The 14,347-nt window shown below is 42.0% G+C and overlaps 1 protein-coding gene across 2 annotated transcripts in view; it reads right to left on the bottom strand.

Annotated features, from left to right (window-relative positions):
* Positions 1–14,347, bottom strand: part of SEMA6A (semaphorin 6A) — a 65,458-nt gene that overhangs the window by 22,757 nt on the left and 28,354 nt on the right. Inside the window, exons 14-18 of one of the 2 annotated variants that reach the window (XM_082301079.1) lie at positions 14,215–14,295; positions 12,229–12,287; positions 10,444–10,464; positions 10,261–10,311; positions 2,578–2,742 (exon numbers count right to left, since the gene is read on the bottom strand). In XM_082301079.1, coding sequence (XP_082157205.1) covers positions 2,578–2,742; positions 10,261–10,311; positions 10,444–10,464; positions 12,229–12,287; positions 14,215–14,295 — 377 coding nt within the window. The remainder of the gene's footprint in view (positions 1–2,577; positions 2,743–10,260; positions 10,312–10,443; positions 10,465–12,228; positions 12,288–14,214; positions 14,296–14,347) is intronic. The other variant, XM_082301080.1, reaches the window with a different exon arrangement.

Below are 14,347 nucleotides of genomic sequence, written 5' to 3'. Positions count from 1 at the left end.
TGATTCTAAAAAGTACTTTATGCTCAGGTCTCATTGAAGACAGTGGGACTGAGGCCCAGTGACTAGGGCTACTCCCAGTTCTTCAATGGTTAAACTAGAGCAGGCTGTCATTATCTATATTGATATACGGGACCTGATGGTCACCAGCCCAAGTGAGCTGATAGGTGATGTCAAAGTGGCAGCAGTCTGGGCTGCAGTGATCATGCACTGGTGGATTTCACAGTCCTCAGGCACGTGGGTCAGGAAGAGAGTAAAGCCAGGACCCTGCATTTTAGAAAAGCAAACTTTCAGCTCTCTCAGGGAAGTCAGTAGGGCCCCCTGGGAAACTGCCCTCAAGGACAAGGGAGCAGATCTTTAAGGATATCTCCCAAGAGGGAAGAGTGAAACCCAGGTGAAAGAAATTGGAGAAGGAAGACAAGAGATTGGATGGCTGTATTGGGACCTGCTAGCTGAACTAAGGGGCGAAAAGGAAATGCACAGGTGGTGGAAAAAGGGACAAGTATCATGGGAACAGTATAGGAACACAGTCTGGTTGTGTAAGGATGGGGTCAGGAAGGGAAAAGGAAGGTTGAAGAAGGCATGCACACCTGCTCACACCTGGTGAGCAAGGCTGGCAAACTGCAGTGGATGAGGAGAAGGCTGAGGTACTCAACAACTTTTTTGCCTCAGTCTTCACTTGCAACCTCTCTTCTCACCCCTCTCAAGTGTATGGTTCACAAGACAATGCCTGGGGGAACAAAGTCCCTCCCACTGTAAGGGAAAATCAGGTTTGGGACCACTTGAAGAACCTGAACATACCTAAGTCTATGGAATGTGATGAGGGGTATCCCAGAGTCCCAGGAATTGGCTGATTTAATTACCAAGCCACTCTTCATGATATTTGAAAAGCGTGGCAGTCAGGTGAAGTCACAGGAAAAAGGGAAACATTGTACCCATCTTAAAAAAAGGTAGAAAGAAGGAGCCTGGGAACTCCCAACTTGTCAGTCCCATTATCTCTGTGCCTGGGAAGATCATGGAACATACCTTCCTTGAAGCTCTGCTAAGGAACATGGAGGACACTGAGGTGTTTAAGACAGCCAGCATGGCTGCACCAAGGGAAAGTGTTGCCTGACCAACCTGGTAGAGAGACTCCATCAGCAGACAAGGAAAGAGTATGTAATTTATCTGGAATTTTGTAAAGCCTTTGACATGGTCCCACACAACATCCTTCTCTCTGAACTGGAGAGAGACAGATTTGATGGGTGGACAATTTAATGGATAAGGAATTCACTGGACAGCCTTATCTAGAGGATAGTCATCAATGGCTTGGTATCTGAATCGAGATCAGTGACAAGTGGTATCCCGTAGGGGTCAGTTTTGGAACCAGTATCTTCATCAATGACATAGTGGCTTTGAGTGAACCTTCAGCAAGATTGCAGATGACATCAAGCTGTGTGCTGTGACTGATGCACCTGAAGGACAGGATGCCATCAAAATGGACCTGGACAAGATTGAGAAGTATGCCAATAGGAGCCTCGAGGTTTAACAAGGCCAAGTGTAAAGTACCTAAGTCAGGGCAACTCCCAGCCCAGAAAGACAAATGTATCCCGGGCTGCATCCAAAGCAGCTTCGCCAGCAGGCTGAGGAAGAGGACTCTGCCCCTCTGCTCTGTTCATGTGAGACCCCACCTAGAGTGCTGTGTCCAGCTCTGGGGTCTCCAGCACAGAAAAGACATGGGCCATGAAGATGATCAGAGGGCTGGAGCACCCAGGTCCTGTGAAGACAGGCTGAGAGAGCTGGGGTTGTTCAGGCTGAGGAAGAGAAGGCTCTGGGAAGATGTTACAGCAGCCTTCCAGTACCTAAAGGGGGATATATCAAGGCTGGAGAGAGACTTTTTACAAGGGCATGTAGTGGTAGGACAAGGGGTAAAGGCTGAAAGGGGGCAGGTTTAAATTAGATATTAGGAAGAAATTCTTTACTCTGAGGGTGGTGAAGCACTGCAACAGTTTGCCCAGAATTGTTGATGGCCCATCCCTGAAAGTGTTCAAGGCCCGGTTGAACAGGGCTTGGAGCAACCTGGTCAAGTGGAAAGTGTTCCTGGTCATGGCAGGGGGGTTGGAACAAGATAATCTTTAAAGTGCCTTCCAAATCAAAGCTCTTCATGATTCTATGGTGTTGAGAGATGGAAATAATGTGAAATTAACTGAGAACTGCTGTGCTGCCCTGGGAATACAGAGAAAGGCAATATAAAAACTCATCCTTAAGAACAATAGGAAGCCATGGCTCTTGCTTTGTCAGAGAACAGGGCAGATCAAATTTAAAGAGAGCTAAATCTCCTCTGTTTCCCTCATTCCCATACACATGCACAAAAATCTCTATAAAGGCATACACTTCTATTTGCTTTGTGTGGTTTTCTCAGGCAGTGAATTATCTAGGACTGAATCTAAGATTGGCTGTTTAGTTTCAGACTTTACTATAAGCTTTTAATTATAGCACAGGAGTTTCATTACATGTTACTCTGAGCCAGCTGGAAGCAGTTACACTTTAGTCCTCCTCCCCCTCCCTCCTCACCACAGGATGTCATTTCCAAGGCCTTACCCTTCTTGTCTTGATGATTATGGGATGAAACTGCCACATATGGATCTGTATTTTCAGATGAACCAAGCGGATCCTTCCAATCCAGCATGCGTCCCCTAGCATCATAACCCTGTCGAGCGCGAGAGTCAGAAGTGGTGGTGCTTGGGACTAGGGAACTGGAGTGTCCTGTTTACATTATAAATACAGGTAGGGAAGACAAGTCTCATTAGTCACTTACCACGCTACCTCCCCATGCTCAGGAATGTATGCACTGCTCTGCTTCTGTGACAGGTGAACATCCTGTCTTAGGCTGAGCAATGTTTCAAAAGTCCTTCAAAACATGACTCCAAAGAAAGGGGATTTGAACCTTCCAGATCAGGGTGCTAAGAGGTGCTGCCGCTGGGCTGGCAGTTCTGTGCTTCTCAACAAATGCATATGAAAGAGGGTAAGCACACTTCATCGAAGTCAAGCATCTTTTGGCTGGATTCAGTACACGTGCCTGACTCAAACTGAAGTGTCAGCCCATGCTGTCTGGTACTGGCTCAGTCAAAAAGCAAATAAAAAATCAATTTAAAACAGAACAACGTCTAAAATGGCTGAAACTCAGTGGGAATGCCAGAAGAACTACAAAATGGTGACATCATGAGGTACTTTACCCTCATGCCCTCCAGGGGAATGAAGGACTTCCTAACACCAGTGTGTTCACTCTGCAGCATTCCTCTCCAGGTGGGAAATGTCCCGGGCCAGCTTGCGCCATCCCTATTGGTCCTTTCTCAGCTGATGGTACAAAATGGCTCTGAAACAAGCACAAGGCTGAACACCATTTCTGCTCAGTGTGACAGTGCAGACAATGCCTCACCCCATGGATCTGCCCAAGAACCCATGACTCCAGCAGCAGCTGAGACTGACGTCTCACATGCCTTTTTTCCATTACAAATGCTCTAGACATTTTTACTGTTGTCCTGAACTGATCAGCTTCTCACATATCATATATACCCCAACAAACAGCACATTCACAGAATGTGCCCCACTGGAAATACTGCACAATTTGAAAGGTAGTTTGGCTGGGACAGCGACGTGTTTGTAGACTCAAACATTCTTTGCAGCTAGATCTGAGAAGTACATCAGCACCTAAAATGCTTGAGATGCTTGGGGTCTAACTGTCTCTGAAAGACAGCTCCCACCTGGACTTCCCAGTGACTCAGCTGCTTTGGGGAGAGGGCACCAAACGCCATCCATACAACAGCATTTTGACCTCAAAACCATCCTGAAAGTTTCCTTTCAGTACATGTGCCAAAGTGAGTTATTTTCATCAGGACTCAAGGAATTCTGGGCCTCCTTAATTTGATGTGGAGTAACTATGTCCCCTTACCTACTTTTCTTAAAGAGCCCATTAAAAGAGGGATTTTTGACACATGCTCAAACACAAACTAACAGAATTGGATTATTCACAAACAGAATGGCATATAACTCTTCTTCTTCAGATAATGCCAGACAGACTGACAGCAGCCCTCCTTTCTCCTGTCTCCTTTTGAACAGCCCAGCGAATTAATTTTCCTTCCCTAGATGAATCTCCCTTGGAGAGGAGTCCAATCACCTGGCTACAGGCTGCCCTAGCAGGGACCCTCTCCCTGCTCCTTCCCTTGATCTTGCTTCACTGCTCAGAAAAATAATTTGAGACTCACTGGGGCAGAGACAGATAAACACAAGGAGCTGAAATTTAAAGCCTCACAGAGAAGGCACAGGGTTGGGCAGGTAGAGCCTGTGCTTCTGGAGTTTATTTTAAACAGCTACTGGCTAAGCACAAAGCTTTTGAAAGCTGCATCTCAAAAAGACTGTTTTAAATGGCTTTTAAAGCCATGCAGCCCTCACTCTCAGAAGTGTAGAGAGAGATGATGAACCTAGATCCTCAATTCCACTTCAACAATCAAAAATCTAAATGTTGGCCACCAGTCTCCCCAAGCTTTTTGATGCACCCACATGCTTCATTTTATCCAGCCCTTTTACCAGCGGTGTTGAACTACTGATGAGGTCAGCAAAATGCTGCAACTTCTATTAAGATGCTGTTAAGATTTAAAGAAGTCCTGTTGAATATTAATTATTTTACATTAAAAAAAAAAAAAAAAAAGGAGCCTGTGCTCCTCTGTAAGTTTTGGAGGAGCCCTTTTGATTTACTGCACCAAATTATATATTGGAGCATTTTGGACTATGTTTTGCATAGGACATGGACACAACATGAACTCCCTTAACTTGTATGCTTAGAAAGAAAAATTGGTTAAATTTATAGTGCTCTCACCATGAAGCCAACCTTCAACTACAGCTGATTGTTAACTGATTTAGCTCTGGCTGTCAGTCTGAAGACTTACACTGAAAAGGGCAGTGGATTATTTTTTACCCTCTCATGGTAGAAAGTGAGGTTTCTCCCAGCCATCTTTCTTTAAAACAGCAAATTAAATTTGTTTTGTAAAGACAGAGCTTTGAATGTTGACCAAATAGAAAAGAGAAGCCAGACATTATCCTCTTTTAAAAGGTTTCCATAAGCCACAGCATGGCTGAGAATATTGGTAACACACAGATAGATGGCAATGAACTCCAATACAAACGTGTTGCCTGCTCCACAGCAGTCCTGCACCAGGACAGTTTGTGTCCAAAGGGACAGGCAGAGGTCCAGCAACTGAAAACACACTCCCTCTTGAAGCAAGAATATGCTGGATCCTGAAAGCGTTCACTCCAACACTATTTTACGCTTGTCAACTCCTGTGCTCATCCCCAAGCAACAAGACAAATAATAGGGCAGAGAACAGGCTAGAAAACAGAAATTATGGAATTTTCATGTTTTCTTTTTCTAAGGAGTAAACCACAGTGCAAGCATTCATGGGGTTCCAGTCTTCAAGTTAATACCCCATTCAGCAACAATAGTAATGTGTACAGTATTTGGTCAGCTTACAAATAGTGCTGCACTCAGCATAAGAAAGCAATTAGTCATTGCTTGATAAAGAGGTAAAAGAGAAGAAAATCTTGCCAAGTAGCAATCATATTTTATGCCTGTGTTTGATATGCATTTATATGCCTATATCTCTTTCCAAACACTTGCACTTTTAAGAGTGCTTAAAGGAGGGATTCCAAGGAAAAGCTGTAAGTATGGTAAAGAAAAACATTTCATAATACAGTAATCTAGAGGAAGTATATGCCTAAGGGACACATTTTCTGGGGAAAAAAAATAGATTTCTTGAACCATACGTTGCCAATACACAGAGAACTTCCTGGTAATGGAAGGTGAAGGCTTTGTGAAGATATTAATATGTACCAGATGGTCACTAGGTAGAGAGGGGTTCCACACAAATGCAAGAAATCAGCCTATTCTCTCTATTACCAATGTATTAGTCTAATACCCACGGAGAAGCAAGCTTACACAACTAATTGAGATAAACTTTCTTCCATTTGATTTTGAGGAAGCAGGGCAGGAGCAGATTAAACCTTAATAGCCTGTCCCAGTTGTGTTAGACCTGTATTTTTCAAACACTTACCATAGGCAGTGATCCTGCTCCGTAAGCAGTATCACAGTGTCCTGTAGGTGCCTGAATAGCCAGTCCCACTGGGTGAATTTAACTTCTGAGCAGAGTGGCACCACAAATGTATGAGCTACTTAAGTTTCTCTCAAAAACAGAGAAAAGACTGAAGTGGCAGGCAACCCAGTCCTGGCCCTCTCACACACAGCCATTATCAAGCCTTTACAATGCGCTGTATAGTTTGCAATGTGTAGTGGGCCTTTTTTTCCCATTACACCATTTTTTGCCACTCTGACTTGCAAATAAGCTTTGTTGAAATTTAACGAGGCTTTAGCCCATCTGAGATGTGGCCAGTACCTCTGTGTTAATAACGGTTAATACAAAAACATCTGAAAAAACAATTCTGCCTTTGTTTTAAAACAAAGCTTTTGAATAACTGTATGCATAGTGCTTTTCAAATGTCTCTGTTTAAAGAAAACATGTAAAAATCAAACAGACACACTCTAAAAAAATCTGGTTTAGGTGCTTCCATTATTTGCAAAAACTTTTCATTTGGAGTGCTGTAATCAAGTAACAGAGGCAGAGTAAAAGCACTTGGTGTCTACAAGCACAGATAACCATTCAAAAAGGCTGCACTTCTCTAACTATAGCTTGTTCTTGAAGTGCACTTGTAAAATGTAAAGAGGGTTTTTTTTCAGGTTTAAAACAAAGACAGACATTCAATACTATCAGTATTTGACAGTTACTCTAATATGCACAAGTCATTAGAATCTCAGAAGTTAAGATATCTGCACGCTATCCTATTAACAGCTATAGCAACCTAATTAGACAATTAGAGGGAAAAGTTAAATCAATACTTTAGAGAGAGAGAGGACTATGGCTAGGGGGTAATATAAGGGCCCAATTCACTAAGAATTGATGTTTCCAAAGGTAATTGAAGCTGCTTAGAATTTTGCAGAGGTATCCAGCTTAATCTCCTTGTTTAAATATGTGGCTCTTGCATAATTTCTCTCTGACTTTCTGCATCCAGACCGTCAGTCTGCTATCCTATCCTTGGGTGTCACTTGAGTCACCTGTGTGGACTTTGCACTTGTTTGCAACTGATAATGTGAGACTGCCTTAGGAAGAGAGGCCATGTGCCAAACTTAGGAGGAGGCTGGTGCCAAGAACACAAAGATTAAGGGCTTGGTTCTCCTTTCATTCACACTGCTAGATTGGCAGTAAGTCTGTTGAAGGAGGGTGATTTATAGTGGAGTAAATGAAGAGAATCAGGCCTTATGACTTCTTTTGGAAGTGTAGATGACTTTGGATATATTTAGCCCACTGAATCCAACAGAGCTCTGAGCATTCACTTGGTTGGTATTCTGGTATATCCCAGTGTTCTGAGGCCTCATCCATTACAACATACCATTTACTTTTGCATTAAACTGTGCTCAGTAACATCAAATTAGACCATTCATAACATTTTTGTTTTTTCAAGAAAAAGAATTACTCAGACCAGTTACTACAGTTGGCAAACATGAACATGTTTACTGAGACTGTTTTACTAGCTCACCCTAGAATTTTTGCACTCCTGATGTGGAAGATCAATAGAGGAGACGAGTGGTAGGTGAAAAGAAAGCCCAACTGCAATAATACAAGAATAGGTATTTTAACTAAACCCATAAAAGGAGGAGCTGACTTGCATGGAGACCATGCTATTAGGATGTACCTGAGAGGAGTCAATGAAATAATCTGTAAAAGACTGGGCATGAATGAGAACCCATGTTAATGCTGGGTCAGTGTTTCTCCACTGCACCTGTCTGTAAGGTCCTACTTTAAAAGCTGGGTTCATTTATGGAGTCTGTCTTTGGCCTTGACATGCCTGGACAGTAAAATGTGCTGTCTTTTGTTAACTGTGCTGTCTTGGACTTCAGCTTTTGTCATTCTGCTGCTCACTTGAAAAACTCTTCTGCTTTCTTGGTCAGATTAAAATATCAGTTTTTACTAAAGTACCTACTAATACTCTAGCTGGCAGGATCCAAACCGTAGTTCCACAGCTATAACTGCAGACTATGAATTCTCTTAGAAGCAGGAAATCTAGAACATTTCTGGCACATCAGCACTATGCCCAAAGCCACTCTCTTTATCTTTACATTCAGCAGTATGGATTTGATTGTTACTCTTCTTTAATTACTGCTCCATGCATTGGAAATACAGCAATTTTACAATGAAAGAAAGTATAAACTGTATATGCAGATGAAACTGTCAGTCTTCCATACACTAGAAAGTCTCAACTTGCCTTTGATTTTGTACATTCCCTCCACTGGTTTTCATTACCATACTTTCAAATAAGTTTCACCTGCACATTTTTCATTTCCTGGTAATAAACAGCAAGGGGAATTTGTCTGTATTTTTACAAATGCTGAACAGCATTACTGTCCCTCCAGTTATTTATATTCTGCTGTACTGAGTTGTCATTGGTTCGGTCTTACACCTACATATTCTGCAGGCACGAGATGAAAGGATCAAATAAAAGTTCATCACAACTTCACATTAACCTACCTCTTGCTATGTTCAGCCCAAAGTGTGGTGAATTTGATCCAGCCCTAATGAACTGCTAGTCTTGTAAGGCCTGAAAGCAACTTCACAAGAAAGCTTCCACCCCAGATGGAATTTTGCCATTGATTTCACTGGCAGCAATACCACACATCCTCTTAGCTTGTCAGTACTTGTCTTTGTTCAGGATGTCTATAAGAAAAGCTATTGCAGTATATGTCTAGGTTTGAATTTAAAGGGATTAATTATTCTGCATTTATTCCTCATGAAGACATTTACTCTTCACTCCAAGAACCAGCGTAATCCACTTCCAAATGTGCAGAACAAAGTGGTAGAAAGCACTGTGAGCACAGAGTAACAGCTGCCTCATGGGAACCTGCTACTCTAGGCTTGCAGAAATTATCCTCTTCAGTTCAGGTAATTTAATTTGCTATCTGAACTTGAATGGACAACATAAATGACTCACCCTAGAAGTGACAAGAACCTTCAGGAATTGAGGCATAATCCAGTCTCAACCCACATGGGCAAAAGGCTAATTTTCCTTATGAGAGATCTTTCTGTAACCCAGGGATAGTTCTGCTGCTTTCCCTAAGGTATCTGACTAGCTGCTGTAGCTGTAGTGACACCAGCCTGGACAGCTCATGAGTGCGCTGTGAACTACTATCTTGTTTCTCCTGGTGAACAGATAAGATGCATCACCGTACCCAAGTGTTTCTTTGAGTGTTCAGGTGAAGCATGCTCTTAATCGTGGCTGCTGGCATGCCATTAAAATAGGCCATATCTGAATTTAATTCAATGGAGACAGTTTTGAGGGAAGACAAGAAAAGAGAGATTAAAAATTGTAGGGACCCAGAGTGCCAAGAATATTTCTCTGCCTGTTTTTAAGGGTTCTTACCCCCCCTGAACAACACTGTTTTTACCTCCAACCTTGGAAAAAATTACCAATGATCAGACAGGAACTAGAAAATACAGTGGTGTGAATTAGGTGATAGACTACTATGTAAGATTGTCACAGGGTGAAAAATTTATAGAGGTTTTGGGCTGCTCTTTGTAGTAAATAGATAAGAGTAAAAAATATCAAAATGGAGGATTGTTGTTGTTCTCTAAACCTTCTTCTCCTTCTTCTACTACTCCATGTTCTGCAGTAAAAGTAGTTTGGAATGACTGGATAGAGAATTCCACAGCTCCTGGCTGTGTTACTGAATAATTGGTAGGAAAGTGAAAATAATGTACGTTTTTAGTAACTATTGGTTAAATTATCTTTAAAAGACCGTGTAAATCTTGATAATTAGAGACTTCTCTCCTGCTTTCTGTGCTCTATGCTCTACCTGGGTCACGCTAGTGGCTCTGTTCCTCTGGTAAGACTTAATAAACAACTATCTGGCAGCATTGAAACTCAAGGAAAAGTCTCGGTTTATCTTTGAAACTCCTTGCAAGGACTTTTAGAAAATTCTCTCCCATCAGGAGGGATTTGATTTATGGCACGGTTCAGTGTCATAAAATCAAGAGGTAAGACTCAATCCTAGTTGTGATTAGTGAATCGGGCCCTCAAAACCAAGACAAAACAAGTAAAATAGGGCAAAAACTATTTGAGTACAGGAACTACTAGCTGACACAAGGATTTGGGGAGAATTTTTAAAAACACTCATAAACTGACCATACACTGTGTAGTAAGACATTTCATGATCAGGTGAAGCAGTTGAAATGTCTATGAACAAAATAAATTGGGAAGAAATATTAAATATAACAAAAGTATGAAAATACTTAAAAGTTTAGTAAAAAGTGATTCCTCCAAAATGGATTTGCTGTCAATAAATAATGAAACTAAGAACTTCCTTACCATTCAGGGCTACGAAGGAATCTGAAAGAAAAATAACAGGGGAAAAATCATTATTTCTATCTTGTTTTTTCTTTTAAGTAGCTTGCTGCTACTAACCATTAATGTTTCAGCTGATATTTATAAATGTGTGAATTTTATACTAAGGACCCAGGCAAAACTAATATTCATACATACCCACAAACAATGTCTGGCTTTGAAAGTGTTCATGACTGGCTCTGTACAGGAGATATGGGAGTGGGAGGACCAGTGCCCTCCCTGCTTTCCTTGCAAGTCCTAGTCTAAGGCAAAGCATTGCAGGGGATGCAGCCAGCAATGTGAGTCAATGAGGACAAAACTCAGGTGACCCAAGACCACATGAAGTAATAAGATCAGCTGGGTTAGCAGGGAATGTGCAGTGTCAAGGGTCAATGCATCATTCAGGGCTAAAGAGGGATTTAAGCAGGGTAGGGGCTTTGTTGCTCTCTGCACAGAAGCAGATCTCTGTCCATGAGCACAATGTGCTGCTCCTGAATAATTTCCTACCCTTCTTTTATATGTAACTGATATCAGCTCCACTCCACTCCTGACTAACCTATTTGCCCAAGGAGAGCAGAACTGGTTGAAAAGGTCAAAGATACATTTTGGTGCTAACCCATTTTGCAGGGGAACAGAGGGGAGGCCTATGTGTACACCTCCTTCAAAAATCTTTTTACACCTCCTTCAAAAATATTTGAGACAGTCTATATTACCCTGTCTTAGGACAGAGACTGAAATCCTTGTACTCCTTCATGCACAGTGATCACAGGAATTAATGGCTCTTGAATAAGGATGCACAAGGCATGAGAAGGCTCTGGCTTTCTCCAGAGCAGCTGGCCCACACTGTGTCCCATGACAGTCTAGCCCTCTGTTATTTTCCTCTGTATTGCAGAAGTAATGACTCTCTCACTGTACGTTGATTCCTCAGCTTCATCTGTTTTACTGCATCAGTGCGAATTACACTGAAAAGAATGAAAGTCTTGATTTCATGAGGTTTATAAGTAATATTTGGAGATCAGAATTACACCAATCTCAGTGAGAACATTTGTAACAAGAGCTGTCCTGAACACAGACATTGGTATTCTTGAAGGCTCATAAGTCAGCATGCGAAGTTTCTTTGCATGCAGTGCAAGCTATGCACTTTTAAGCATTTCAGTACAAAACTGTAAATGTTTAAAGACTGTGTTTAAACTTCCAGCTCACGCTGTCAGTACTTAAGGTTTACCATTAAAATTTCTTAGGCAATGCCAATATTACCTGACCCTTAATACCACAAGGTTGTCCAGACTGTATGTAAAATTCCCTAAGACTCACAAACGAAGAAGTTGCCATTTCTTGATCTGGATCCAAAATCGAAGATATATTTCACTGTCTCACAGTGCTGCATGGGAATGTAGTGCAAGCCACAGACTACACCAAGAAACCAAGCCACTTCTGTACATCTATGTAAACAACCCAACCACCATGGCTAATAAAGACAATGACCCCAATTCATTATGCCATTGCTGTAATAAATATCCTCTAGAGCTGAGCTTTTCTCATTATGTAACCACTCTGAAGTCTGATGTTTGTATAAATCACGTGAACTGGGCTATTTTCCTCAAACATATTTAAACAGCCATTCTTCTTCTGAACCTGCATCATTAACTATATTGCTGTCTCTGTTGTGGCTTATGTTGCTACAAAAGAATGCCTGACAGGTACTGGTGATTTGAGGCATTCAGAAGGATACTGTGACACACGGTAAACAGAGGTAAAAGCTTTGCTTACTTTGGCAGTCACCCAGGCCATCTGTATTGCCACGTTCTACGTCCTGTTCAAATGCCAATCTAAATAATAGAAAGAAACAAAACAGTATGAATAACAACAGTCATAGGCATAACCAGAAAGAAATTATCATGTGTTCAATTGAAATAAATCCCTGCTGTGAAGCTGGCTATTTCTTTGAAAATTCCACACAAAGGCTGAAAAACTGCAACATACACGTTTGAGCTATTCATCACTGCTTAATGATTTCTTGGCTTCTGATGATACTTTATATTACTACTTTTTAAAAATCCACTGCATGCCTCATTACCAAGGGAAAAAAAGACTTGTGTTTTTTAAACTGTTAAATATATAATGTTATTGGGAGCAACTGTAACCCTACCTTAACCTTTGCACAGAGCAGACCATGTGCACTGGCACTTTGGTGGGAGAAGGAAGCCAACCCAGGGGGCAGGTACTGTGCTCAAGGAAGACAACCTGCATTTCAGCAATCACTTAGGTATGACACTGGATGAGGCTGCAAGGCATGAGGTCCATCCCTCAAAAGGTGTTCCCTTTAACACAGGGGGTTCTACTGACAAACACATGTTTTTCTAGCTGACGAGTTCAGCTTATTCTCCTAACCTCTCTCTGTGATTTTGGATAACTATTGAAGCTGTTCTTCCAACTTCCTGTGTGGTCAAAGGTGAATGACAAGAACCTTGGAAAACTTCCAAATACAAGGCCTTGTCTATATTCGTATCCTGCCCTTGAGGCATAATTACCCTTGCAGACAACTCATTCTAACTCTGTGTTCTTAAAACACCTGTTCAACTGTCAGCTACTCCAGGAGGGCACCTAACATCTCTACCTCCTGTTGGCTTGCTTAAAACCTCACCAGATATCATCACAGCTGATCTGGATCCCCTTCCTAAGCACTGGACAGAACATAAGCTGCCTTGCTCACTTTTTGACTCCATCACTGCAAGCTGCACAGCGTCTGTCTCGATGGATCTATTGATGAAAGTGGGAGCTGCTTTTAAAAGTGAGGTATGGAAGTCCCCTGCAACTTGCCATGGAAGTTGAAGAAGTCTCAAATGCTTTTGGAGTAACGAAAAACTGATGTGGACACAGGTGCGTTTTAACATTACCCTACCAAATGTCAAATCAGGAACAGCCCACACTTTTGTAGTCAAGCATATACAGACACATACGGCTATAGCATCTCCAGACAAAATAATTTGAATTGAAATAGCAAATTAAGAACAAGACAGAAGCACAGGGATTGTAACTTGTCCATTATATACTGAGGACCCGTACAGAAGCAGGGTTAAGTGGCATCAGATGTGGGACTGGCTGTCAGGGCTCTGTGATGTCTGTGCTACACTTCCACTACTACCATGAGGGAGTATAGCTGTATACCTCAGAGTGGGCAGTCATGTGGTGTGTCAGAAGTGGCCAAGAAATGTGAGCTCTGAAGTGGGTTTGGTCCCTGTAACCTTCACAGACCTTCATTATCATAAAATAATTAAATTCTACTGTTAAGCAAGGGGAGATCCAGCACTTCTCTAAACCTGTTTTAAGCCCTTACTGTGCTCTGTGATTCCTCTTAGTAATGCACAGTAAATTAGAAGGACTGGTTTTGTTTTCAGTGGACAAATTACTTCAGTAATTTAATTTGGATTCTATTGCCTCTTTAATCAGCTGTGATGGCTCCAGTGCAGGCTGGTCCAGACATATCCATCCAATTCGCTCCTTTCAATAATATGCAGACCTTAATACAGCTCTTTCAATTTCTTCTTCCTCCTCTTTCAGCAGTTACCAATCAGCTGACAGTTCACATCAAAAAAATTTGTGAGACATTTCAGAGGTGAATGCAAATAAGGTAGAAACAAACACTTCCCACATTTTTCCCTCTCTAAAAGCTCCGTGTTTCAAATAGCTTTGCCCAAGACTGCCTGGCACCACTGCCAGAGTTCCACAGCCCGTCCAGCCAGAGCCCTTACTCACTTGGAGCCAAGGACCAGCTGTGTGCACACCCCGCTTTCCTTCACCCATCCGCAGTACGGGTCTCTGGACGCTATGCAGGCCCTTGGGAGAGAAGAGCACAAGCTGGCATTCATGAGTGCTCCAGCTTCCCCCC

Source organism: Coloeus monedula (genome assembly GCF_965178545.1).
Source record: "Coloeus monedula genome assembly, chromosome: Z".
NCBI classification, from domain to species: Eukaryota; Metazoa; Chordata; class Aves; order Passeriformes; family Corvidae; genus Coloeus; species Coloeus monedula.
This window is presented reverse-complemented; position numbering and strand designations above follow the sequence as displayed.